This window comes from Podarcis cretensis (assembly GCF_951804945.1).
Source record: "Podarcis cretensis genome assembly, chromosome: 8".
Lineage (NCBI taxonomy): Eukaryota > Metazoa > Chordata > Lepidosauria > Squamata > Lacertidae > Podarcis > Podarcis cretensis.
The window spans coordinates 83,954,010-83,980,485 of NC_137177.1; the positions used below are offsets into that span (position 1 = coordinate 83,954,010).

Here is a 26,476-nt window from a genome sequence, read left to right on the forward strand (position 1 = left end):
GCTGCTGATTCTTCTAGACCTGTCAGCAGCCTTCAACATGGTTGATCACGAACTCCTGGACCACCGCCTTGCCGACGTGGGGATCCAGGGCACAGTCCTTCAATGGCTGCGCTCGTTTCTCTCTGGTCGGAGACAGAGGGTGGCGCTTGGGGGGGAATTGTCATCCCGCCACTCCTTGGTGTGTGGTGTGCCTCAGGGTGCAATACTCTCCCCGATGCTTTTTAACATCTTTATGCGCCCCCTCGCCCAGCTTGTCCGGAGTTTTGGGCTGGGCTGCCATCAGTATGCTGATGACACCCAACTCTATTTGTTGATGGACGGCCATCCGGACTCGGCCCCAGACACACTGATCAGATGCTTGGAGGCTGTGGCTGGATGGTTACGTGGGAGCCGGCTGAAGTTAAATCCTTCGAAGACAGAGGTCCTCTGGCTGGGACGGGACGACATGGGACTGAGGGGGCAACTCCCATCTCTTGCGGGGGTGCAATTAGTGCCAGCACCGTCCGTTAAGAGTTTGGGTGTAATCTTCGATACCTCCCTCTCCATGGAGGCGCAGATTGCAGCTATAACAAAGGCGGCATTTTTTCATCTCCGCCAAGCTAAGCAGTTGGCTCCTTACCTCTCTTGCCCTGACCTAGCCACTGTGATCCACACGACGGTCACCTCCAGACTGGATTATTGTAACTCGCTCTACGTGGGGCTGCCCTTGAGACTGACCCAGAAACTCCAGCGGGTGCAGAATGCCGCAGCGAGACTCCTTACGGGGTCTTCGCTTAGAGATCACATTCATCCGGTGCTATACCAGCTGCACTGGCTCCCGGTGGAGTACAGGATCAGGTTTAAGGTGCTGGTTTTAACCTTCAAAGCCCTATACGGCCTAGGGCCCTCGTACCTACGGGACCGCCTCTCCTGGTATGCCCCACAGAGGAACTTACGATCTTCAAATAAAAACACCTTGAGGGTCCCAGGCCTCAGAGAGGTTAGGCTGGCCTCAACTAGAGCCAGGGCTTTTTCGGCTGCGGCTCCAACCTGGTGGAACGCTCTGTCACAAGAGACAAGGGCCCTGCAGGACTTGACATCTTTCCGCAGGGCCTGCAAGACAGAGCTGTTCCACCTGGCATTTGGCCAGGGCGCAGCCTGACCCCCTCCTCTGGCAATCTTTACAAAGCTTTAGTTTATGGTTGCCATCAATTTTGATTTTAATTCATTTTTATAATGTTTTATAATGTCATACTGTTTTAATGTTGTTAGCCGCCCTGAGCCCGGCTTCGGCTGGGGAGGGCGGGATATAAATAAAATTTATTATTATTATTATTATTATTATTATTATTATTAATTAAAGGAAAAATATGAGGTTATGAATTTGCTGAATAATTTTTTAAATGGAATACAAAAAAGGGAGGTGTGAGGAAGTCACGAAAATAAGTAAATGAATGTAAGATATTATAAAAGAGGGATTTTTAGTTTTTATTTTTTTAGTTTTATGTTAAATTTTTGGTTTTTGTATCTTTGTATGTTTTTTCTTGTGTGTTATTGTTTTGTAACTCTTTTTTGTTAAAAATTTAATAAACATTATTAAAAATAAATAAATAAAAGGAGGCAGAGTTGCTATGAAGGTTGTTAAGGGACAGTAAAGGCAAGTGACGGTAGTTCAAGGATGAATTAGACCATCACTTGCCTTTACTGCACTCCTAGCTACTGCCAATGAAACTGTGCCTCCTTTTAATGGATGGATAAGGAACCTGTGTGGTCCTCCAGGTGTTGCTGTACTACAACTCCCATCCTCCCTGACCACTGGCCATGCTGAGTGCGATTGATGGGAGCTGGAAGTTTAGCAATATCTGGAGGGCCAGTGGTTCCCCATCTCTGAATTAGACCATCGCTTGCCTTTACTGCCCCTGGTTTCCCGCATCACAATTCTGTGTTGTCACAGTTGGAAAACCCAACTCTTGGTTGAGTTTTCATACTTGCTCTTCTTCTCTACCCCCCCCCCCCAATTTACGCAGTAACCCAAACTTCCTCTGGTGCATAGCCCACAGACACTGCCTGCTGGTCTTCAACGTGCCCCTGCCTCCTGCCACCGAGGACGACGTCACTATGAGAGTGCTGCTTTTTGCCTTCCTGATCGAAGTGTCCCTCTCCTCTTTGGTTCCAGGTAAGTAAGTGAGTTTGGAGCGAAGCCAATTGGTCCATCCCCGCGTGCAAGAACTGCACCGCTCAGAGCACTTTGGGGGTCTTCCTAAGGAACTCCGGAAGGTCGCAGGTTCAGTCCCTGCATGGGACAGCTGCATATTCTTGCATTGCAGGGGGTTAGACTAGATGATCCTTGAGGTCCCTTCCAACACTACAGTTCTACGATAAATGTTTGCTCACTTCCGGCCTGGCAGCCGTTCCCCCACCCAGCTCTTTGGCTGAGCAGCGAGTGAAGTCAAGGAGCCATTTGTAAACACTCAGGTGAGGAGGAAAGATGTCAACACCAGGCAGAGCTTTGGAAGAGGACATTTTTAAAGTGTCGGCAACTGAGTGCTGCTGTTATAAGAATATTTTTTTTTAATACTAGGCCACACATAGGCATGTCTGACATTGGCGCATAGTAATTTCATTATGAGTGGTTAGCTCTCTGCCTTCATCCGGACAGATTAAGTTAAGGGATTAGTCCTTCTCTCACAAATTGTATGGAGGGAGGGGAAATTATTTGGACCACCCAGGGGGTTAAAATGCACCTGGGAAGAATTGGAGAGGCCCATCTTACTGGCACAGCAGGCCAGCAATCAGCCGGTTCCTGCAATCAAGACCATGCGCAAAGCAGACAGACAGCAGCCGCTGACTGAGAAAACAGTTGTGAGCAATTCTTGTGAGCATGCCAGGCTACACACGCTGCACATTTAAAGCGCATGACTTTTCTCACCACAAAGAATTCTGGGAACTGTAGTTTACTCACTACAGGGCTACGGCACCCAGTCACCTTAAAAAAACTACAGTTCCCAGGATTCTACGGGGAACTAGGTTGTGCGCTTTAAATGTGTGGTGTGCACACAGTCCCTCTTGATCTGTGGTGCAGAGCTCCTGAGGACGAATGTGGATTCCGCCTGCAATCTTTACACAAGCCCTGGAGGTGACAGGGTGCCTTATGGTCTCCAGTCACCCTCCTCTTCTTTCCTCCCAATTGCAGAGAAGGAGAAGAACCCCCGGTTCTGGCGAGAGCAGGCCCAGGAGACACTTCGGAGGGCTCTGAGCTTGCAGGAGCTCAACACGAATGTGGCCAAGAATGTCATCCTCTTCCTCGGGGACGGTGAGATCTGGGGCATGGAGCGGTGGAAGTCTGTGGGATGGGAAAGGGGGCAATAGAGGGCTTCAGACACAAAGGAGGAGGGCAGAACTTGAAGTCTCGCCAGACTGCTGCTCCCTGTTAGACCCAGATATACTTCCTCTATTGTAGGGAATACACCCATCCACATACTTGTTGCTGGAGTCTGTGTACGTGAAGGAGCGTCTCCACCCCCATCGTTCAGCCCAGACACTGAGGTCCAGCTCCGAGGGCCTTCTGGTGTTTCCCTCACTTCAAGAAGTGAAGCTACAGGGAACCAGGCAGAGGGCCTTCTCGGTGGTGGCTCCTGCCCTAGATACCAAACAGATAAACAACAAATTGACTTTTAGAAGACATCTGAAGGCTTCAGCGAAGTTTTTAACAGGAGGTGTTTTAAATATTTTGTTGGCAACCCAGTCAGATGGGCAGCATATCAATAATAAAATTATTACTATTACTATTATTATTATTGCAATAATCAAATATCATCCATTCCCCCCCCCCAAGGTTACTTTCACAAATGTGTTCACCTTTATGCAAGCTTTCCCCTCAAATAGGCTTCTTTGGGTTTTGGTGCACACAGTGTTTGCTTGGAGAAGTGCATTGCAAAATTCTGAAAAGTTCAAATGTGGAAGGATAAATCTCCTTCGGTTCACATTTTGTTCCGGAAAATGTGAGCTGGGTTGTGCCTCCTCGCCCTGATCCCGAGTTCTTCCCTTTTATTCTTACATGAGTCATGAGAATGGAAAGCTTGAGTCAGCTTTTTTTGCTCTCCCTGTCCCTATTTGGGGCCAGATTGGCTGTCATTACCTGGCACAGGGTGGAACATTGACTTTCCCCGCGGGTCACAGTTGGCACAGGGGTGAATCCATCCAGCCTGGTTTTCCTGAATTTCTCATTTTTCCATTCTGCCTGGTTCTGAGTTCAGCCCTCCACATTTCCACATCAGTTTTACATCTACAGTCTCCCTTCCTCCCTGATACGCACTTTTTTTTTGCAAAGCAGTTTCTGTTGGGATACTGCCGGGGAGACGGGGGCATCAGGCAGGCCCCCAGCTGGCTCCGGACGATCACCGGTCTCCCGTGGAACAGCATCAGTCAGTCAGCGACATGAGCCCCAGATATGTTTAGAGACCCGTGCACAGCAGAGTGTGTAAATCTCCACAACGGAAGAGGCAAACAGAGAGATGGGCAAGCATAACGTACAGCATTTTATTCAGCATAGCTCAGGAACAAAGGAAAACATGTCTGCTTGCCTTTGTTTCCAGCAAAAACAAAACAGCAGTATAGCAAAAGCAAAATACAACGGAAGTTCCCAGCAGACTGTGCAGGGAATAAACAGGCATGTGATACACAAACGTCATGCCTGTTCCTTTTAAGGTGGAATGGAACTATATCCTAACATCCTCCCCCCTTCCATGTGTTACGATATGGATGCAATGCATCTGCAAAGTGCTAGCTTGAAAAGTAAACATGATGGGAATGTTGGGACTGCCCTTGGGAAACAGAGGGACAGTCAATTCACAGTGCGAAGCACCGGAATTAGCTCAGAGTGTAATATGAGCTCTTCCGTTTGTTCCTGTCCAGGAAGTGTTTGTCACTTGACTGCTGGAGCTTGAAGAGAGCAGTCACGTTTTTTGTAATGCTGCAAAGACAGAAATAAAGGCATGTAAATACGTTTCTGTCTATCTCTTCCCCTGCCCGGGGGGGGGGGGGCAGGAAAGAGGGGTGTGTTCTTCTCACGCTGAGAAGGATCGCCTATCGAGACCTCGCCTGGATCTTGCTGGGGAATGCAGCCAGGGAGGTCAACAGGGTATCATGCCGGGTGCCTGGGAGAGTTGCCAGTTTCTCCTGATATGGGCTTGATTTCCGACACCATGTAACCTGTAGTACCTGTGGTTCAACCCAATTGCAACCTCCGTACCTAAATCTTAAGTTGTTCTCTGTTAACAACCTTAGGCAACAGATCTGCAGGAATTTCGTTTCCTGGCATGTAGGACACCTGAATGAGTCCCTTCTGAATACACTCTCTTGCACGATGTAACTATATATCCTAACAGTTCCCACTAATGCAATGGCCTTTTGATATATTCCTTGTCACCTATTATATGTGTTTATATGCACACTTAACATTCCGGTGTATTAATTTCCACACACATTTCAGGGAACTGGGGAACTGCATTGCAAAATTCAGAAAAGTGCGAATTCCCAAGGTCAGCTGGGTTTCGGTTCGAGTGCAGTTTCACCAAGTGCGGGTATTAGGCAGGTTCATATATGCCAACTGTATGTAAAGGCCTTTCCCAGCCTTTCTCACGTGTGGTTCTTTTGACTGTAGGCATGGGAGTCCCCACGGTGACAGCGGCTCGCATCCTGAAGGGGCAGCTGAGCAACAACAATGGGGAAGAGACAGTCCTGGAAATGGACCGCTTTCCCTTTGTGGCTTTGTCCAAGGTAAGGAGACCTCTTCAGCCCTGCCTCTACTCCCATTCTCTTCTTTTGGATGGGCATCACAAAGCCTGTGGTCCTTCTTTACTTGGCTGAAGATAAGACAGAAGGTCTGCTACCCTGTGATTCTTTTTTTAAAAAATAAAATAAAACCCCCCTTTCTTTAAAACATGTGGAGCCTCACCCTTCGATTCCAGCAAACGTATGTGGAAACTCGTAGTTAACAGATTCATGCACGCTTAATCTCTGCGCGTTTACTCAGAGGTACGTCCTGTCATCGACTTCTGATGTTCGAGTTGTTATAAGTGCCATTGTTTCAAGCTGCCAAAATGGCAACGCCCACTGCTTGAGAGTGAACAAACCTTGAGGTTTATAAAACAGCACCAAAATATCTTCTTCTTCTTTGGCGATCCCTCGTAGCAGAGTAAGATGGTCTTCCATGAACACGGTCTTAACAGTGAGTCTGTAAGTGACTGTGGAGGCCAATTCTGGATCCACACGTCCTTCCATAGAGGGGACACTGGTTTTCAGGCAGGAGTTGCCACGGTGAGGGTTTCCTCTTGGCATGTTTCTCCCTTTCATCCTGAGTTCGAGTGTCTTCAAAGCCCATGACACCTTTGGTAAAGGCTGTTCTCCAGTTGGGGCGCTCGCAGGCCAGTGTTTCCCCATTGTCGGTGTTTATACTACATTTTAAAGATTTGCCTTGAGAGTCTTTAAACCTCTTTTGTTGACCACCAGCATTACGCTTTCCATTTTTAAGTTTGGAATAGAGTAGTTGCTTTGGAAGGTGATAATCAGGCATCCACACAATATGACCAGTCCAACAAAGTTGATGTTGAAGAACCATTGCTTCGACACTGGTGATCTTTGCATTAGTTCGCCTGTCTTCCCAAGTGATGTGTACAATTTTTTGGAGACACCATTGACAGAAACTTTCAAGGAGTCGGAGATGGCGTTTATAAGTGATCCATGTTTCACAAGCATGCAGTAAGGTTGGTAGTACAATAGCTTTGCAAACAAGCATTTTGGTTTCCCTGCGAATGTCGCAGTCCTCAAACACTCTGCACTGCAACTGGGAGAAAGCTGCACTCGCCGAGCTCAGGCGATGCTGGATTTTGGCACCAAAATATATTAAATGGTGGAAGGAAACACCCGAAGCATCCCAGTGAAGAATGGTAGTGCTCTGTGGCCATGGAACGCTGACCAACTTCTGCAGGAAATCTAGGAACAAAAACAAGACCCTTGGTCCATCTAGCCCAGCCATGCCTACACTGACTGGCAGAAGCTCTCTCCAAGGTTTCAAGCAGAGAGCCTTTGCCCAGTCCTGCCTGTTGGGGACTGAACCTGGGAAATGCAAAGCAGTTGCTCCATCGCTGAGGAGGGTGCCAGGTGGTCTGAGGCTGATTTAAATGATCAAGCCGGTCCTTCAAGAGGGGCTGTGATGCCAAGAGACATACTGATGGGGATATTGTAAAACAAAATTCACCGTGCTTGCTGAGCCTGGGTGTAGCCTAAATCCAGTGCCCAGGCTGGCAAACTTGTACGCAGAGCAGATTCACGTGGCAAGAGCAATGTGGGGCATTCTCCCCTTGCCCCATTTCTAGGGATGTAGGGACGCAGGTGGCGCTGTGGGTTAAACCACAGAGCCTAGGACTTGCCGATCAGAAGGTCGGCGGTTCGAATCCCCGCGACGGGGTGAGCTCCCGTTGCTCAGTCCCTGCTCCTGCCAACCTAGCAGTTCGAAAGCATGTCAAAGTGCAAGTAGATAAATAGGTACCACTCCGGCAGGAAGGTAAACGGCGTTTCTGTTTGCTGCTCTGGTTCGCCAGAAGTGGCTTAGTCATGCTGGCCACATGACCTGAAAGCTGTACGCCGGCTCCCTCGGCCAACAAAGCAAGATGAGCGCCGCAACCCCAGAGTCGGTCACGACTGGACCTAATGGTCAGGGGTCCCTTTACCTTTACCTTTTAAGGAGGCAGCAATTTCCTTTTTTCCTGAAGTTGTTTTTATTAAGTTTTCCAAAATTTCACACATAATAAAAACTCCCTCCCCTGACTTCCCAGCCCCTTTTCCATGGTGTTTCTATTTTTCTCCCTCTGAACCTTAACAAAACTACTATAACATTTAACCCCTCCTGTTGCTCATAGTTCAAATCCTGCTCACGGGTCCAGCCCCCGGACAGCTCCCCCCTCCAACGACGTCTGGAAGCTGACCCTTTCCAGAGCAAGGGCAACTCCTTAAGTGCCTCCCTGTGACAAAAACAAACATAGCACATTCCTCCCAGCCCCAGCTTGGAATTTGGCAACGCAAGGCACCTTCTGTTTTGGCCCGTCTTGTGGCGGATGCATTCACATGTTTGGTAGACCACCCCTTGTGCCCTGGCGGGGTGACTCTGGGTCAACCGGCCGCGAGTTCTTCTTTTAAAAAAAGAAGAAACACAAGAACAAATTGCACAGGATTCCCTGCGCCGATGCTATTCCAGGCTCTTCTTATGGTCTTAATGGGATTCCCAAGTAATTTGTGAGCATTAAAGAAGAAAACAAGTTAGGCATATAACCCCTGCCAGTCAGTGCAGGCGATACTGAGCTAGATTGGGCAGAGGTGCTGATCCACCAGCTTCCTAGAGTAAGCTACAGTACCAGTGCCAGCAGCTAGATGCAGGCAAGCTGTTTGTGTGCTCCCCTAAAACACGCTTCTTAGGGGAGAGCTCCGTGGATCACAACAGGACCTACTTCTGAGTGAGTGTGCCCAGGATCTCACAACTGGGCCCTTTTCACAGCCCCCCGCTAAGGGACCATCCCAACCGCCTGCAGCACGGAGCCCCTTCAGCGAATTTGTGGGCTGCATCAAGAAAACATTCTGTTTGCACAGACCCAGAGTCAATATGTTTTCCTGGACGAACGCTGCGTTCTAGTGTTCTGAGAGGCCGAACGGCATTCTTCCTCCCAGACTCAAGAAACTCTGTTTATTCCCCCCGATCATCACCAGTTATCTTCATTTTCTTATTCGGGAAGCTTAAAAAGGCCCCCCAATGCTCCGTCCGGTCAACTTGTTTTTGTCATCCCCTGCCTGCTCTGGGCCAAGTGGGGGAAAGTCCAGACTTCATATGGGCAGGCCTCCAAGGAATACCGTATTTTTTGCTCTGTAAGACTCACTTTTCCCCTCCTAAAAAGTAAGGGGAAATGTGTGTGCGTCTTATGGGGCGAATGCAGGCTGTGCAGCTATCCCAGAAGCCAGAACAGCAAGAGGGATTGCTGCTTTCACTGTGCAGCGATCCCTCTTGCTGTTCTGGCTTCTGAGATTCAGAAGATTTCCTCCCACCCACTTTCCTTTTCCTTTCTGTCACCAACTTTCCCCCCTCCATCTCTCCCCTCTCACCCTTCTCTCCATCTCCCCAGGATGTCAGGGGAACGATGTGCATTGCTGCTGCCACAAAGGACTGTACTGATTGCTTGCAGAGGGATTTTGAAATTAGGCCGGGGCCACATTAAACTAGGTCAATGTGCCGCAGGTCTCCTGCTTATATGGCACGAGTGCAGATTCCTCCCCTGCCCATAGAGCTTGTTTGCACCCATATTCCACCCTAATGCTCTAGGCAGCTTCGCACTCCAGCCCAGCAGGCAAGCCCTGTGCCAACTGCAGCCAAGGTTGCTTCAATTCCCCAGGTATTTTTAATTTGCGCTACGACATTTTTAACTGGGCTGCCACCAGTGTGAGGACTGAGGCAACAAACATCCGACCTGCATTCTATTCAATTGTTTTTTTGGTCTTTTCTCCTAACAAATTGGTCCTTTCCCCTCTATTTGACAGTAGCATAGCTTTCAACTTTTCCCTTTTCTTGTGAGGAATCCTATTTGGAATAAGGGAATTTCCCTTTAAAAAAGGGAAATGTTGACAGCTATGGACAGTAGTCATGCTGGGTATTTTTCAAAAAAATGTTTTAGTGAGTTATAATGTATGTTTAACTCATGTATAATGTTTTATTATGTTTTTATATATGTTGGAAGCCACCCAGAGTGGCTGGGGCAACCCAGTCAGATGGGCAGGGTACAAACAAACAAACAAACAAAATTATTAAATCTATATGTTTACCGTATTTTTCGCCCCATAGGACGCACCGGCCCATAGGACGCACCTAGTTTTTTTGGGGGGAAATCAAGGAAAAAATTTTGATTCCCCCCCCCCAGCCTGCAGAGGCTTTGCGCAGCCATCCCCAAGCTAGAAGAGGGAGATGGAGCGCTCCGTCTCCCTCTTCTGCCTTCAGGGACAGCCTCCCTAGCCTCCGTGGGGCAGCAGCTTGCCCCCACGGTCCCCCGAGCTTGTGGGGCTGGCGGTGGGGAGAAGCTTGCTTGCTTCTCCCCACCGCCAGCCTCCAAACCAGGTCGGGGAATAGCGGGATGGCGGTGCTCCGCCTCCCCGCTGTCCCCCGAGCTTGTGGGGCTGGCGGTGGGGAGAAGCTTGCTTGCTTCTCCCCACGCCAGCCTCCAAACCAGGTCGGGGAATAGCGGGATGGCGGCGCCCCGCCTCCCCGCTGTCCCCCGAGCTTGTGGGGCTGCCCGATATCTGCCCAAAGCCCGGGGTGCGCTCCGGAGCGCGCCCCATGCTTCGCGCTGCAGGCTGCCGCCCGCAAGCCTTGCAAGCCCGGTGGGCACTCCCGCGGGCTCCCAAGGCTTGCGGATAGCTTCCTGAACCCTGGAGAGCGAGAGGGGTCGGTGCACACCGAAGCCTCTCGCTCTCCAGGCTTCAGTGAAAGCCTGCATTCGCCCCATAGGACGCACACACATTTCCCCTTCATTTTTGGAGGGGAAAAAGTGCGTCCTATAGGGCGAAAAATACGGTAATTCTATTTATGTTTAATTGTTTTTTTAATGAGTGCTTTCTCCTCATCTCGATGTTTTAGCTGTTTCTACCTTTTAGCTGTCAGCCACCTTGAGTTCCTGTCAGGGAAAAAGCCAGGATATAAATGATGATGATAATAATAATAATAATAATAATAATAATAATAATAATAATAATATTGACAGAAGCTCCAGGGGGCAACTGCTGCTGCCAGCGATGGGGCTGATCCTGCCTCAGAGCCTTATTTCGGCTTTCTCTCAGGGATTAGCTCACAGCTTGGGCAGCGGTGGCAGGAGAAATGTATGGGGGGAGGAGAGAAACTCTCCACCACAATCTGCTCTACCATGTTCAAACTCTTTATTATTATTATTATTTCATTAGGTAACAATTACACGCTGCTTGATTTTAGGCCCTCCTCAAAGCAGTTGGAAGGATAAACTCATCCATAAGAAAAACCAACAACGATCATTTAAAGCTTTTGAAAAGTTAAAATAACGACCGACTGAAAAAACAGATTAAAACTCGCGTCAACTTTCTAAACGTCTGGGTGGGCTCATCTAAACAAAAATGTTTCTAGCAAGCGCCAGAAAGAGCACAGCAAAGGGGCCTGCTAGATATCAAGGGGCAGGGAGTTCCAAAGTGCCCTTTTTTTTACTTTTCATTTTTACAAATGCAGAACGGGTTTATGTGGCCCCTGTAAAGGTAAAGGGACCCCTGACCATTAGGTCCAGTCGTGGCCGACTCTGGGGTTGCGGCGCTCATCTTGCTTTACTGGTCGAGGGAGCCAGCGTACAGCCTCCAGGTCACATGGCCAGCATGACTAAGCCGCTTCTGGCGAACCAGAGCAGCACACGGAAACGCCGTTTACCTTCCTGCCGGAGTGGTACCTATTTATCTACTTGCACTTCGTGCTTTCAAACTGCCCTTCTGCCATTGCTCCCCGCAGACGTACAACACGAACGCCCAGGTCCCAGATAGCGCTGGCACAGCCACGGCTTACCTGTGTGGGGTGAAGGCCAACGAGGGGACGCTGGGGGTCAGCGCGGCTGTGACGAGGTCCCAGTGCAACACCACGGCGGGGAACGAGGTGACCTCTATCCTCAAATGGGCGAAGGCGGCAGGTGAGTGGGACAATGGGTCCAAAATCAGGGGTGTCCAGTGGCTCCTTCCAACAGATAACTTTTACTGCCAGAGTTGGGTGAAAAGTTATTTATTTATTTTAAAGCCACTTGCTGTTTGGAAGCAACCTTGTTTGTGTGCCCCCTGAATGCAAAAGTGAAAAGTTACTGGTGCTTTTCTGGGGGCAGGGATGTAGCTCAGGGACAGAGCCTCTGTTTTGCAGGCAGAAGGTTGCAGGTTCAATCACGGGGGGCTAGATTCCCAGAGAGCAGCTGCTTGTCAATGTCAGAGAAACTGATCTAGATAAGTCAGTGGCTTGACTTGATCTAAGGCAGCTTCCTATGTTCCCAGACTCTCCATGTCTGGGATTTTCCAGGGACAATCCCAGATTTACAGAAGCTGTCCCGGTTTCTAATTTGATCCTGGAATGTCCCACTTTTCCTTAGGACGTCCCTATTTTCATCAGAGAAATGTTGGCGGGTATGGAGTTACATGACCCTCGAGCCAAGGAGATAAGTAACTATACAGTGGTACCTTGGAAATAAAACGGAATGCGTTCCAGAAGTCCGTTCGACTTCCAAAACGTTCGGAAACCAAGGCGCGGCTCCCGATTGGCTGCAGGAAGTTCCTGCAGCCAATTGGAAGCCGCGTCAGACCTTCGGGTTCCAAAGTACGTTCACAAACCGGAACACTCACGTTTTCAGGAGCCAAAAGGTTTCAGTTGCAAGGCGTTCGTCAACCAAGGTACGACTGTACAACCTTCAGAAGACAGCCCTGTATAGGGAAGTTTTTTTAATGTTTAAAGTTTTATTATGTTTTTATATATGTTGGAAGCCTCCCAGAGTGGCTGGGACAACCCAGTTAGATGGATGACGTATAAATATTATTGTTATTACGGCATAAAGGTAAAGGGACCCCTGACCATTAGGTCCAGTCGTGGCCAACTCTGGGGTTGCGGCGCTCATCTCGCTTTACTGGCCGAGGGAGCTGGCATACAGCTTCCGGGTCATGTGGCCAGCTGGTGAACCAGAGCAGTGCATGGAAACACCGCTTAAGCAGTACCTATTTATCTACTTGCACTTTGATGGGCTTTCGAACTGCTAGGTTGGCAGGAGCAGGGACCAAGCAATGGGAGCTCACCCTGTTGCGGGGATTCGAACCACCGACCTTCTGATCGGCAAGTCCTAGGCTCTGTGGTTTAACCCACAGCGCCACCCGCATCCCTATTACGGCACAGGATGTCCCTATTTCAATAGGAGAAATGTTGGAGGTTATGTGTTCCTGTTTAAGCCAGCCCTTCCTTCTGAACCATGAGGAGTAGAATTTTGATTTTTTTTTTTTTTTAAAGCAAGGACCATAGCTCAGTAGGAGGAGGGGCACAGTCCACAGTCTACATAAAGAGGCCTGGAAGATCACATCTTGTGATCTAGGGCTTCCCCAGCCCTGTTGACGTCCTAATAATAAATTTGGTTTATTACTCACCCTTCACCCTAAGGCCCCAGGGCAGGTCATAACAATTCAAAATGCAGCAGCTTTGAAACACATTGCAAGAGTAAAGCTCGCTGGTTGATAAGGCATTTTGAAAATCGTGGGCTTTGAGAGATAAATGCTTGCTTATTATTCCGTTAACAGCACAATCAAGAGCAAGTACCTCCAAATTAAATGTGGCTTATTCCCAAGGGTACATAAGATGGCAGCTTAGGCTTCACTGTTATCTGCGCTTTTAAGACAAGGCCTGGCTTTTATCAATACTTTTTTAAAAATCCATTTGTTCAATATGGGGCTTCAGTGAAAAGGTGCTGGAATTTTCCACTTTTCTCCCCAAATGGGTCTTCGTGGGTCTTTCCAGATCCAGAGCTGAACGTTGGGTTTTGCTCTCATTCTCATGTGAAAATAGGTGGGCTTTTTTTTAACCGCCAAGCAAAAGTTTCCTCTTAAAACTTCACTTAGTAACAGATCGCAGATAACTTTCTGGAAGGGTGTCAGAATACTTTAACCACAATAAGTGCATTGTCTGGGACAAGAGCTGGACTTGAGACTGGTTTGATACGCAAGCAAAACAGAATCTTCGTGTCCAAGTTTTCGCAGCATTGGAGAGAAGGGCTGTATTAAAAGCCCAGTGGCAAAGCACATCAATTTGCACATGGAAGGTACCTGGTTTAATCCCTAGAATTGCTTGATAGGCCTGGAAATGGCTATCTGGTTGCTACTAGCAGGTGGCGCTGTGGGTTAAACCACAGAGCCTAGGGCTTGCCGATCAGAAGGTCGGCGGTTCGAATCCCCGCGACGGGGTGAGCTCCCTTTGCTCGGTTCCTGCTCCTGCCAACCTAGCAGTTTGAAAGCACGTCAAAGTGCAAGTAGATAAATAGGTACCACTCTGGAGGGAAGGTAAACGGCGTTTCCGTGTGCTGCTCTGGTTCGCCAGAAGCGGCTTAGTCATGCTGGCCACATGACCCGGAAGCTGTATGCCAGCTCCCTCGGCCAATAAAGCAAGATGAGCGCCGCAACCCCAGAGTCGGCCACGACTGGACCTAATGGTCAGGGGTCCTTTACTTTAACCAGGATGGCTAAGCTTTGCCTTTGTGGTTGGAGGCAGCCGTGCTTCCAAATACCAGTTTCTGCTGGAAGCCACAGGAGGGAGAGAGGGCTCTTGTCCTCAATTGGGTCCTGTTTGTTGGTTTCTCCTTGGGGCATCTGGGTGACCTCTCTGGGATCAGCACACTGGACTACATGAGCCATTGGCCAGATCCAGCAGCCAGGCTCCCCATTCATTCTTAACAGGAAGGAGCGTCTCCACCCCCATTGTTCTGCCCGGACACTGAGGTCCAGTGCCGAGGGCCTTCTGGCAGTTCCCCCAACAGGGAACCAGGCAGAGGGCCTTCTCGGTAGTGGCACCCGCCCTGTGGAACGCCCTCCCACCAGATGTCAAAGAGAAAAACAACTACCAGACTTTCAGAAGACATCTGAAGGCAGCCCTCCTTAGGGAAGCTTTTAATGTTTAATAGGTTATTGTATTTTAATATTCTGTTGGGAGCCACCCAGAGTGGCTGGGGAAACCCAGCCAGATGGGCGGGGTATAAATAATAAATTATTATTGTTGTTGTTTAGTCGTTTAGTCGTGTCCGACTCATCGTGACCCCATGGCCCAGAGCACGCCAGGCCCTCCTGTCTTCCACTGCCTCCTGCAGTTAGTTCAAACAGCTTTGAGAACACTGTCCAACCATCTTGTCCTCTGTCATCCCCTTCTCCTTGTGCCTTCCATCTTTCCTAACATCAGGGTCTTTTCCAGGGAGTCTTCTCTTCTCATGAGGTGGCCAAAGTCTTGGAGCCTCAGCTTCAGGATCTGTCCTTCCAGTGAGCACTCAGGGCTGATTTCCTTCAGAATGGAGAGGTTTGATCTTCTTACAGTCCATGGGACTCTCAAGAGTCTCCTCCAGCACCATAATTCAAAAGCACCAATTCTTCGGCGATCAGCCTTCTTTATGGTCCAGCTTTATGGTCCAGCTTATTATATTATTATTATATTATTGTTATAACAGTCTAAGGCAGCTTCCAGCACCAGGAGCATCTGAGCAGATACAGGAGGGCCCTGGATTGACCCTCTCCAGCTGTTTTCGGACTACAATTCCCATCATCCCTGACCAGTGGTCTTGCTAGCTAGGAATGATGGGAGTTGTAGTCCGAAAAAACAGCTGGAGACCCAAGTTTGGGAAACGCTGAATTCTAGTCCACTCCCTGCAATGCAGGAATAGACAGCTGGCCCTTATGGGGATTGAACCTGCAACCTCTGCGTTACATCTGTTCATGGTAGAAAATTTGTGTGACTATACATATATGAGAAAAATTCCACCAGGATATTTATAAAACGGGAAGCGCTAAGTCACGCTGCTCAAAGAAGCGGCCCTCTTTATCGTTGCCGCTGAAATGTTTTGGAGGAGCCAAAGGCTCTGATGCTTCCTGTTGTTGTTGTTGTTTTAAATGAATAAACAGATGGAAAATGCCAAGAAAACATTGCTTTTGAAAAATGCATTCTGTTGATGCTAAAAAAACAACAACCAATCCAACGTTTTGGACATGAGTCCATAGTTAAATGTCTGAAGAGGAACCTGTTTGATCGCTGTCCTTTCATGGCCCAGCTGGTTTGAGTGGCCTCGGTGGTCACACTGTGATTTTGGGGGGTGTGGGCTGGAACGAAATCAGATCAAAGCCTGACATTTGCAGGTGCCCACACTCAGAACCTCTCTGCCCACTTTTTCTCTCTTTCTGCCAAACAGAGCGCCTCTTTCCATGGATCAGCTGGAAACCGCGATTAAAAATAAACCCTCGGGTTCCCCCTTGACGGGGATGTGTGCCCCCAGCTCCAATTACAAAGGAGGCTTGTGCCTGGCCTTGCCTTTATCCATGCTGCCCCCATGGGGCTGGTGCAGAGAGACGGTGGGTTGGGGGGTGGGGGGAGAAGGAAGGAAGTGCGAAAAGCGAAGGGATGATCTGGAGGAGACACAGAGCGCAGTTGTTCTGCTTGTTCTCCGTGGGCTCCGAGGGACAGGCGAGGAGAGCCAAAAATCACTCTCGGCGAGATGATTAACTCCGCAGAGCGGAACAATGTTTAACCGGCTGTGTCGATAGACAGAATAATGTGTTTTCAGCAGCACGCTTTGACCCCGTTGCATGCCCAAGATGTGAGAGGGGTCATTTAGCTTGGGAGAAGAGGGGAGGGAGTTTGGTGGCATCTTGCCCAGAAGGGTTTTTTTTTTTTGAGCTTGGCTTCTGTGCCCGCTGAGTTTTGCCAAAGTTCATGCCGTCGGCCCTGGAAAGCCTCAACCTCCAGGCCTCCAGGATGAAGAGCACATCTTTGCCTTGACGGTGCGCTTCCTTTGCTTCTCTGGTCCCAGGCAAATCTGTGGGCATCGTCACGACAACGCGGGTCAACCATGCCACGCCGAGCGCGGCCTATGCACACTCTGCCGACCGGGACTGGTACTCCGACAACGAGATGCCCCCTGAGGCCATCCAGCAGGGCTGCAAAGACATCGCACACCAGCTTTTCGAAAACATCCCAGACATTGAGGTGAGCGTGGGTCAGCCAAGAACAGCTGCAGGATGGTTTTAATATAAGAGGGGAAGAAGGGCAATGAAGAGTGGACAGGACGGAGGGGACCTGGATAGCTCTGTTGGTTAGAGCATGGTTCTGATAACTCCAAGGTTGCAGATTTGATCCCCATATGGGAGAGCTGCATATTTCTGTATTGCAAGGGATTGGATCCTTAGCAGTGCTTTTTGGGGGGGGGGGACATGGGGGTATGCATACCCCTAAACAATTTGTGAATCTACGTTTGGCCTCAATGAGGGGCAGTATTTCAATATGAGTAGGAAAATGAGTAGGAAAATAGGGACGCGGGTGGCGCTGTGGGTTAAACCACTGAGCCTAGGGCTTGCCAATCAGAAGGCTGGTGGTTCGAATCCCCGTGACAGGGTGAGCTCCCATTGCTCGGTCCCTGCTCCTGCCAACCTAGCAGTTCAAAAGCACGTCAAAGTACAAGTAGATAAATAGGTACCGCTCTGGCAGGAAGGTAAATGGCATTTCCGTGTGCTGTTCTGGTTTGCCAGAAGTGGCTTAGTCATGCTGCCACATGACCCAGAAGCTGTACACCGGCTCCCTTGGCCAATAAAGCGAAATAAGCGCCGCAACCCCAGAGCCGGCCACGACTGGACCTAACGGTCAGGGGTCCCTTTACCTTTACCTTTTTAGGAAAATGAGAGTACCCCTAAACATTTTTATTTTACTTTTTAAGAAAAAAGCACTGATCCTCAGGGTCCCTCTAGAATTATATGATTCTATGGATACCAAAAGCGGGGAATATAAATGAAATCACAGCGTATTTGGGGTGATTCTATCTCTCTTTGATGAGCCAATGTAGTGGTTAAAGCAGGGGTCAGCAAACTTTTTCAGCAGGGGTCCGGTCCACTGTCCCTCAGACCTTGTGAGGGGCCGGACTATATTTTTTTGAGGGTGGGGATGAACAAATTCCTATGCCCCACAAATAACCCAGAGATGCATTTGAAATAAGAGGACACATTCTACTCATGTAAAAACATGCTGATACCCCAACCGTCCACGGGCCGGATTTAGAAGGCAATTGGGCTGGATCCGGCCCCTGGGGCTTAATTTGCCTACCCATGGGTTAGAATAATAGAATCCTAGAATTGTCGAGTTTGATGGGACCCCCTAGGGGTCATCTAGTCCAGTGTTTCCCAACCTTTGGCCTCCAGCTGTTTTTGGACTACAACTCCCATCATCCCTAGCTAGCAAGACCCAGTGGTCAGGGATGATGGGAATTGTAGTCCCTAAACAGCTGGAGACCAAAGGTTGGGAAACACTGATCTAGTCCACTCCCTGCAACGCTGGAATCTCAGCTAAAGCATTCATATCAGATGGTTGTCCAACCTCTGCTTTAAAAACCTCCAAGGAAAAAGAGTCCATCACCTTCCGATGGAGGCCATGCCACTGTCAAACGGCTCTTAATGCCAGGAAGTTGATCCTTTTGTGTAACTTGAAGCCATTGGTTTGAGTCCTGCCCTCCTGAGCAGGAGACCACAAACTCGCTCCGTGTGACAACCTGTCAGATATTGGAAGACGGCTCTCCTATCTCCTCTCAGTCTTCTCTTCTCCAGGCTAAACATCTCCAGCTCCCTCAAACGTTCCTCATAAGGCTTAGTTTCCGAACCCTCCACCAACCTGATCTTTCCCCCCTCAGACGTGGAGCTCCCTGGGTGTGACCTTGAGCCAGTCCCTGCCTCTCCGCCTAACCTACCTCGCAGGATGGCTGTTGCGGGGATTAAACAAGGAGAGGCAGAACGATATACAGTCATACCTCATGTTACGTTTGCTTCATGTTACGTTTTTTCAGCTTTCGTCCCGCTGTGACCTGGAAGTACCGGAAAGGGTTACTTCCGGGTTTCACTGCTCGCGCATGCACAGTAGCACTAAATCACGCTTCACGCATGTGCACAAGCACCAAACCATGCCGCTCACCTGTGCAGATACGGTGCTTCAGGTTGCGGGCTTTTCATGTTGTGAACGGGCCTCTGGAACGGATCCCGTTCGCAACCAGAGGTACCACTGTACACCACTTGGAGTTCCTTGTCGGGAATAGACGGGATGGAAATGCAGCAAATGAAGGAATTTGGGCCCTTGGATTAATAATAAAGTGGTGCCCCGCAAGACAAACGCCTCGCAAGACAGAAAACCCGCTAGACGAAAGGGTTTTCCGTTTTGGAGGCGCTTCGCAAAACGAATTTCCCTATGGGCTTGCTTTGCAAGACGAAAATGTCTTGCGAGTTCCTGCGGGGTTTTTTTCCTCCCCCCCTTTTCCTAAGCCCTAAGCCGCTTATCAGCTGATCCGCTAAAAGCCGCTAAACCGCTAATAGCGCTAATCCGCTAAGCTGTCAATGGGCTTGCTTCGCAAGACGAAAAAAACGCTATACGAAGAGCCTCACGGAATGGATTAATTTCGTCTTGCGAGGCACCACTGTAATAATAATAATAATAATAATAATAATAATAATAATAATATTTTTATTATTTATACCCCACCCATCTGGCTGGGTTTCCCCAGCCCTGTCCCTAGGGCCGACCCCTCAATTGTCTTCCCCCTGAATGTTTTTGCCTGACTGGTACTTGTCCCTGGACTCAGATAATGCCTCTTGCCTGCATGAATGGAGGCCAGAGAGGGATGCGTGGAAACTAGCCTACTGCGCGAAGGGAAAAATTCACATCAATTGCTCCACCTGCTTTTGCCCCACCCCTGGCATGTGCCACCCCCCCCCCCAGAAGGCAATGCGTCCCTTGGGGTTTCTAAAGGCTCCCCACCCCTGAGATGAGCGGTCCATTTAGTTCCCAGCACTGTCTCCTGGGACTGCAGAATGGCTCAGGCTCTGACGCAAGCCTAATAATTATTCCACTTTCTTCAAAATGTACTGTGCCATTCGTGGAATACCACGGCCGTTCCTCGGGCGTTACTCTCGCTCTCTGGTTTCGGTAGCAAGCAGTTATTTTGGAGAGCAAGGTGGGTGAATTCGAGAGGGACACAAAAGGGAGGATCCAGCTCTGGGTGGATTTATTGCATTTTCAGTCCTGCTCCAAGGAGATCAGGGTGACTGAAAACGGCCTCCCTAACCCTATGTTATCTTCAGGCTAACCTTGTGAGGTATGCTAGGCTGAGTTCAGGGGTCACATGACCTCGTGCGAAACCTTTCCAGGGTCACATGACAGTGGTGCATAAGTGGGCGGAGCAATAGATGTGAATCTTACATTTGCACCCTTGGATGCGTACTTCTTGAAGCAATATTTGAAGCACAGCAGTCCTTCAAAATTCACACTTCTCCAGATTTTCTACAACCAAACAATATGCACAACGATGCCTGTATTTTGGGGGAAATAACAAACAAAATACATCCTATTCTGGGGAAATTGCTTTCAGAACTGTGTTTATTATTATCATTATGATTATACTGATGAATTTTCACAAAGATTGAAACAACCACAGCTCAAATTGCTGTGGAGATGTGGAGATCTGAACTGAAGACTGGAAATTTAGAAAGCCAGGGAACCGGAAAATTGACAGAATATTTAATCCCTGCCCCCAGCTCCCCTCAGATCTTTCATTTGGGGCGGTGGGGGGTGGGGGAAAGCTGCTCCCTGCCTTCTTTCTCTCAACGCTTCATGGTGCATAGAACATATACAAATTGAAATTGGTTAAAGCATGAGGAATCTTACAGCAACAAGAAAAATCTTTCTTTTTTAAAAGGAAACACCTTAAATTAGAGATTGTGGGGTGAATTACCATCTAATGACTTGGCTGGGTCTTGGGAGAAAAACTCTCTGTCTGTTTGTCTTGCAATGAACTGAAAAACAGAATCACCCATCCCACAACATTCACAGAAAAACCTCCTGTTTCTTTCAGGCAAATGTGGGTCTTTCTTCCTCCTCCTCCTCCTCCTCCTCCTCCTCCTCCTCTTCTTCTTCTTCTTCTTCTTCTTCTTCTTCTTCTTCTTCTTCTTCCCTTCTTCCCTTCTTCCCTTGCATTGCAACTTTCTTTTCAAATCTTGGAAGTTAAACCAAGAAGCGGTTTGTCTCCCTGTGAGTCACAATGTTTCCTCGGTTGTGCATAAAGGATCATCCTTCTGCCCTTGAACCCTACTCTTGCGGAAGATACACCACTGCTGTCCTGATTTCGTTCCATTTTATTGAAAGCTAAAATCTCTAGCCCAGATGGCTGAACAGAGGGGTGGGCTGTACAAAAGTTGAGGAATCAGGTGACAGCCCTATGTTTTATCAGTTGCACAGATATTTCATCTGGAAGGAGGATCGCAGCTACTCTTCAAAAGCCCCCCTTCTCTGAATTTTGCAATGCCAAATGTTCCTGCTGGATAAAAGTTTATATTGAAGGGAAATGCATTAGTGGAAAGGACATACCAAAATCTGCTGGCAAACATTAGGGGTAATTGCATGGGGTAAAAGTGTAGCCTAGGAGAAATTTGCATTCGGATACTGGCAAAATTTCCCGGGGACGTTAACGGAAAACTGCAAAGCGGTGTGAGAATGTGGAGAAGTGGAGATTGGAAAAATGAGGAAAACCCCAAATGGGTGACTTCATCTATTCCTTGCCTGGAACAACAGCCAGGCTCTTGGCTGGCTGAGAAGGATAGGCCGAGGTTAGAAGCGTTTGGCGTTTTCCAAGCAGCTGATTTAACTATGCAGATCAGCTCAAAGAAAGCTTTCAGTGCTGCGAGTGGAAAAGTTGTGTGAATCGGTGGCTCTGAGGGGGGCGAGAGGGGAGGCCCTTGAGAATGCAACCCAAGAAAGTCTCCGGCAGTGCAGACCCTTCCTCCTCCTCCTTCATGCTGGACCAGAGAGCCTGAATTGTGTCTCTGTTTCCCACAACAGCTGTTCTCGTCCTCTGCCTTGCAACCCAAAGAGGCGAGAGAATGCGAGTGAGCCGGGTGGCCTCTTCCCAGTCCTTGCCTGCACCTGGCACTCAGGGAAATGGGCCCCTGTTGCTATTCAGGCCCATTCTCTGGAGGACCCAGCCAGCAGCCCCCACCTCCCCGGCCCATTTCCCCCAAACACAGGAAGCTGGCAAGGGTGAGAGAGTGCCAGGAGGCCAGAGGGCACCTCTCTGCAGATGCATTCCACGTTCAGGGCGAAGAGAAGCTTGAAAGATGCGCCGTGGTGTCGTGCGCTGATCTTTTATCTGGGCCATTGTAGCAGAGCACATCGGTTGCATCGTCACAGCAGGGCACCCAATGCCAGCTGGCACAGCTTGCCCAAAAGCAGAATCAATGCCTATTGTCTCAGGCAGTGGGCACAGCAGGAGAGGACACAGCTCCCCCTGGTGGTGGAATGAGGCCAGCAGCGCCTAGAGGCGATGCTGATGTCTCTGTGGGCCGATGTTCGCACAGGAGGTTCTGCGGGCAGCAATGGAGGCGTTGAATGATAGGCTGTAGCTGGGGACCCATTTGGTGCCTTGTGTGGCTGGTCTGGTCTGCAATGCAGGAATCTTAACTAAAGTGTCCATGATAGATGGCTATCTTAAAAACCTCAAAGAAAGGGGAGTCCATAATCTCCCGAAGGAGACCGTTCCCACTTAGTCAGAATCTTTTTTCTTGTAGTAATAATAATAATAATAATTTATTTATACCCCACCCATCTGGCTGGGTTTCCACAGCTACTCTGGGCAGCTTCCAACAAAGTATTAAAATAGAGTAGTCTGTCAAACATTAAAAGCTTCCCTAAACAGGGCTGCCTTCAGATGTCTTCTAAAAGTCTGGTAGTTGTTCTTCTCTTTGACATCTGGTGGAGGGCATTCCACAGGGCGGGTGCCACTACCGAGAAGGCCCTCTGCCTGGTTCTCTGTAACTTGGCTTCTCACAGTGAGGGAACTGCCAGAAGGCCCTCAGAGCTGGACCTCATGGTCCGGGCAGAATGATGGGGGTGGAGACGCTACTTCAGGTATACTGGACCGAGGCCGTTTAGGGCTTTTAAAGTCAGCACCGACACTTTGAATTGTGCTCAGAAACGTACTGGGAGACAATGTAGGACTTTGGAGCCATTAGTTTGAGTCCTACCCTCCAGAGCAGGAGAAAACAAGTTTGTTCCCTCTTCCACGTGACAGCCATTGAAAGGCAGAGCATAGTCGCCAAGAGGTGGATTTAGGGGGACGCGACCAGTTTGGTTGCACAGGAGCCTTTGGCGCACTGCAGCTATGATGTAGAATGGAAGGCTTGAGGCAGGGTGGGGGCGCCAAATTTTGACGTTGCCCAGGGCGCCGCTGAAATTTGAGACCCCAAGATCTGTCATTGTCAAAGGCCTTCTCTTCCTTCATGAATTTGTCTAATCCTCTTTTAAAGTCATCTTAGTGTGTGGTCGGGACGCAGGTGGTGCTGTGGGTAAAACCTCAGCGCCTAGGACTTGCCGATCGCATGGTCGGCGGTTCGAATCCCCGTGGTGGGGTGAGCTCCCGTCGTTCGGTCCCAGCTCCTGCCCACCTAGCAGTTCGAAAGCACCCCTAAGTGCAAGTAGATAAATAGGTACCGCTTTATAGCGGGAAGGTAAACGGCGTTTCCGTGTGCGGCACTGGTGCTGGCTTGCCAGTTGCAGCTTCGTCACGCTGGCCACGTGACCCGGAAGTGTCTTCGGACAGCGCCGGCTCCCGGCCTCTTGAGCGAGATGAGCGCGCAACCCTAGAGTCGGACACGACTGGCCGATAACGGGCAGGCGTACCTTTACCTTTAGTGTGTGGTCATCGCTGCTTCCTGCCGCTGGGAGTTCCATAGTTTTAACCACGCACTACTTGAAGAAGTCCTTTCTTTTATCGGTCTTCAGTCTTCCAGCATCCAGCTTCTTGGGATAGCCATGAGTTCTAGTGCTGTTCTCTGTGCCGCTCATAATTGTATAAACTTTCCTGTTGCCTCTGACTTATCTTTCCTCTAAACTTTTGCTCCCCAACAGCTTGTAATTCAGAGGTTTCAGGGACACGAGTGATGCTAAACCACTGAGCCTCTTGGGCTTGCTGATCGGAAGGTGCAGGCGTAGGCAAACTCAGCCCTCCAGATGTTTTGGGACTACAACTCCCATCATCCCTGACCGCTGATCCTGTTAGCTAGGGATGATGGGAGTTGTAGTCCCAAAACATCTGGAGGGCCGTATTTGCCTATGCCTGATTCAGAGGTACCCTTTGCCTCTGCCATACCTGATGAAGCAACCCCCAGACATCTTTTAAAGACACAAACTTTCCTCTTAACTTCTCTGCCTGAAACCCTGGGGATCCACTACTGCCGGTCAGTGTAGACAACATTGAGCTAGGCAGATCAAGGGTCTGACTCAGTATAATGCAGAGTCTTTTGGGTTTTTTAAACTCTTCAGCCTTTAAAAGTAATCAATATGCAATCAGGATCTTCCTAGTGCCCATGAACCTGGTGGCATGGCATTTCCCGGATGAAGAAACAGGGCTTTTTCCATGCTTCTCGGAGGACTTTAATCTAACAAACGCAGAATGAAATATATACCCCCAGGGCGAAAAATTTCTAGCTGAAGCAGGAGGGAAAAAGAGAGAGAGAAAGGGAGAGAGTTAGGGGGAGGAGAGGCCTGTTTCAATGCGGTGCTGGCCGCTCGCTGTGGCATTCATTCCTCTGGGTGAAGAGGCCTTTTGCAGTCCGCAGGCAAAGGAAGCCAGTTATTAGAAGCCACTAATGTTATGCAAGCACATGGGGGCTCCTGGGTTGCCCAAAGGAGGCTGAGCCAGGCAGCTCAGAAACTCAGCTGGCTTCCCACTCCCAGTTTTCTGAGGCCTTGCCATGGAATTAGATTCCTCACCAGGCAAAACTGTGCGCTTTCCTGGCAGGTTGCGGAAGGCGCTGGGTCCCCGTGCGGCTGGTGGAGGAGGAACAGCAGCAGCAAGGCATGAGTGCGAACCGTAGATTCGTGCAAGAGAGGTGCTGGGGCCCAGAAGATTGGGCAGGGCCAGGGGCCTGGTGCCAGCCACACCCTGCCACAAACCCCACAGAATGCTCTCCCCCCAGCACAAAGGTCTGGCTAAGCCAGGCATGACCTCGCATTCCTGCTGCCTGCGGGCGCCTGGAGCACTGCTGGGCGCCCTCCAAACAGCCCTGGCCCAGGAACAGCCGGCAATGCCAGGGGCGATGTTAGCTTGGTTGCAGCAGCCGTGGCAGTGCAAACAGGCTGCCACAACGGCCCCAGCCACACCGTGGTTTGAGCGACAGAGGTCAGTCTCCGGGCTCCTTTCACCGCTCGCATCGTCCGATGGAACCCGGCACCGCATTTCCCCCCGGGGTAAATAAATAGGGGTGGGTGTGTCTCTCTACTTCAAATAAACCCACGGCAAAAATAAAGCAAAAAGCTGAACCTGTTATTTAAGCAGCTTAATATGTCCATTAAAAAAAAAAAAGAAGATAATAATTTTAACTTTCTTCTGCAATAATTACATGTTGGGCGAGCCAATTCTGTTGGGTGTGTAATTAAATATTCCCCTCCAAATCTCTTTCCCCCCACCCCACAACCTGGCCCAGTTCTGCTGCACTGTATGATTCACCTTCTAAGACCCTAAATCGGAGGAGGAGGTTGGAGTGCCAGCAAAGAAGCGTAATTGTGGTCAAATAAACAGTCTCTCAGTTGCAGGCCTTCACAGATGCAGCCCAGCTGAATTGTAAGCACCTATTGGGCTGGGCAGAGAGCCAGCAAAGGACAGATTGCAGGAAGACAGACAATCAGGAAGCATCTCTTTTAAACCTGCAGAGGTTTATGAACCAGATGTAGGACTCTCCTTAGACTTTTCCTTCCCTTTCAAAATGTCTCTAGTACATAGCTGTCAACCGTCCCTTATTTGGCGGGAAACTCCCTTATCCCAGCGCCCTGTCCCGCTGCTGTCCCTTATTGATGATGTCCCTTAAATTTCCCAGGAAAGGAAGCAGCTCCTTTCCCTCCCTCCCTGCCGGCCAGGGAGGAGGGAGGCTCCAACTGTGTTGCTTGGCTGTCCGGCCTGCCCCCCTCCGGCCTCCTCTCACCAGCCTCGGCCCCTGGGAGCCCCTCCCCGCTGGGAATGAGGAGCCTTGAGAGGAGAGTGAGGGCAACCATAGAGAAAGCAGTTCAGAGAGAGGAGGAGGAGGCACGGGCAGGTGTTCCAAGGGCTAACCATAGAGGGGGAAAGCGGAGGAAGGACCGCAAGCGCTTCTCCCATAGATTTGTAGTGGTAGACTAGCATAGATGGTCTGATCTGCGGGTTTACTTTGGGTGCTATTTCCCCCCCTCCTCCCGCCCCGCCTGATGGAACTGAGAGCTGCAGATGGAGCATGAGAGAAAAGATACAGAACTGCAGCAGCATCTTCATAGCTTGGGCTTCGTTTTGTGTGAAAAGTGGTTGCTGCTTGTAGTTATTTAATTGCAGCGTTTCATCAGCTGGTGTCTTGAGCAGCAACCTCTGGAAACGAAAGGCTAAAAACCGGCGCTGCTCTCCCAAATTATCTGGTCCCTTTTAACTTCATATTTCAGCTGGTTGACTAAAATCCCTTATTTTGGCTGCTGAACCCTTATTTTTGAGGCTGCTGGTCCCTTATTTTCAAATCTGCAACTTGACAGCTATGCTCTAGTGCCTGCTCAGCAATTCCCTTCTTGGGCCAAGTTTTCTATTAACATTCTAACACTCCACCTGAGGCCCCTTTTTTATTCTGTCTGAACCAGTGCAAAGTGGAA

At 49.4% G+C, this 26,476-nt stretch overlaps 1 protein-coding gene and 1 long non-coding RNA gene across 3 annotated transcripts in view; both read left to right on the top strand.

The window, feature by feature from the left end:
* Positions 1–26,476, top strand: part of ALPL (alkaline phosphatase, biomineralization associated) — a 70,127-nt gene that overhangs the window by 23,503 nt on the left and 20,148 nt on the right. For both annotated transcript variants that reach the window (XM_079987046.1, XM_079987047.1), the window contains exons 2-6: positions 2,007–2,155; positions 3,173–3,292; positions 5,642–5,757; positions 11,537–11,711; positions 16,602–16,777. In XM_079987046.1, coding sequence (XP_079843172.1) covers positions 2,098–2,155; positions 3,173–3,292; positions 5,642–5,757; positions 11,537–11,711; positions 16,602–16,777 — 645 coding nt within the window. In that variant the 5' untranslated portion in view covers positions 2,007–2,097. The remainder of the gene's footprint in view (positions 1–2,006; positions 2,156–3,172; positions 3,293–5,641; positions 5,758–11,536; positions 11,712–16,601; positions 16,778–26,476) is intronic.
* LOC307222271 overlaps positions 1–26,476 on the top strand; it is a 65,949-nt gene that overhangs the window by 19,325 nt on the left and 20,148 nt on the right. The window lies entirely within an intron of this gene.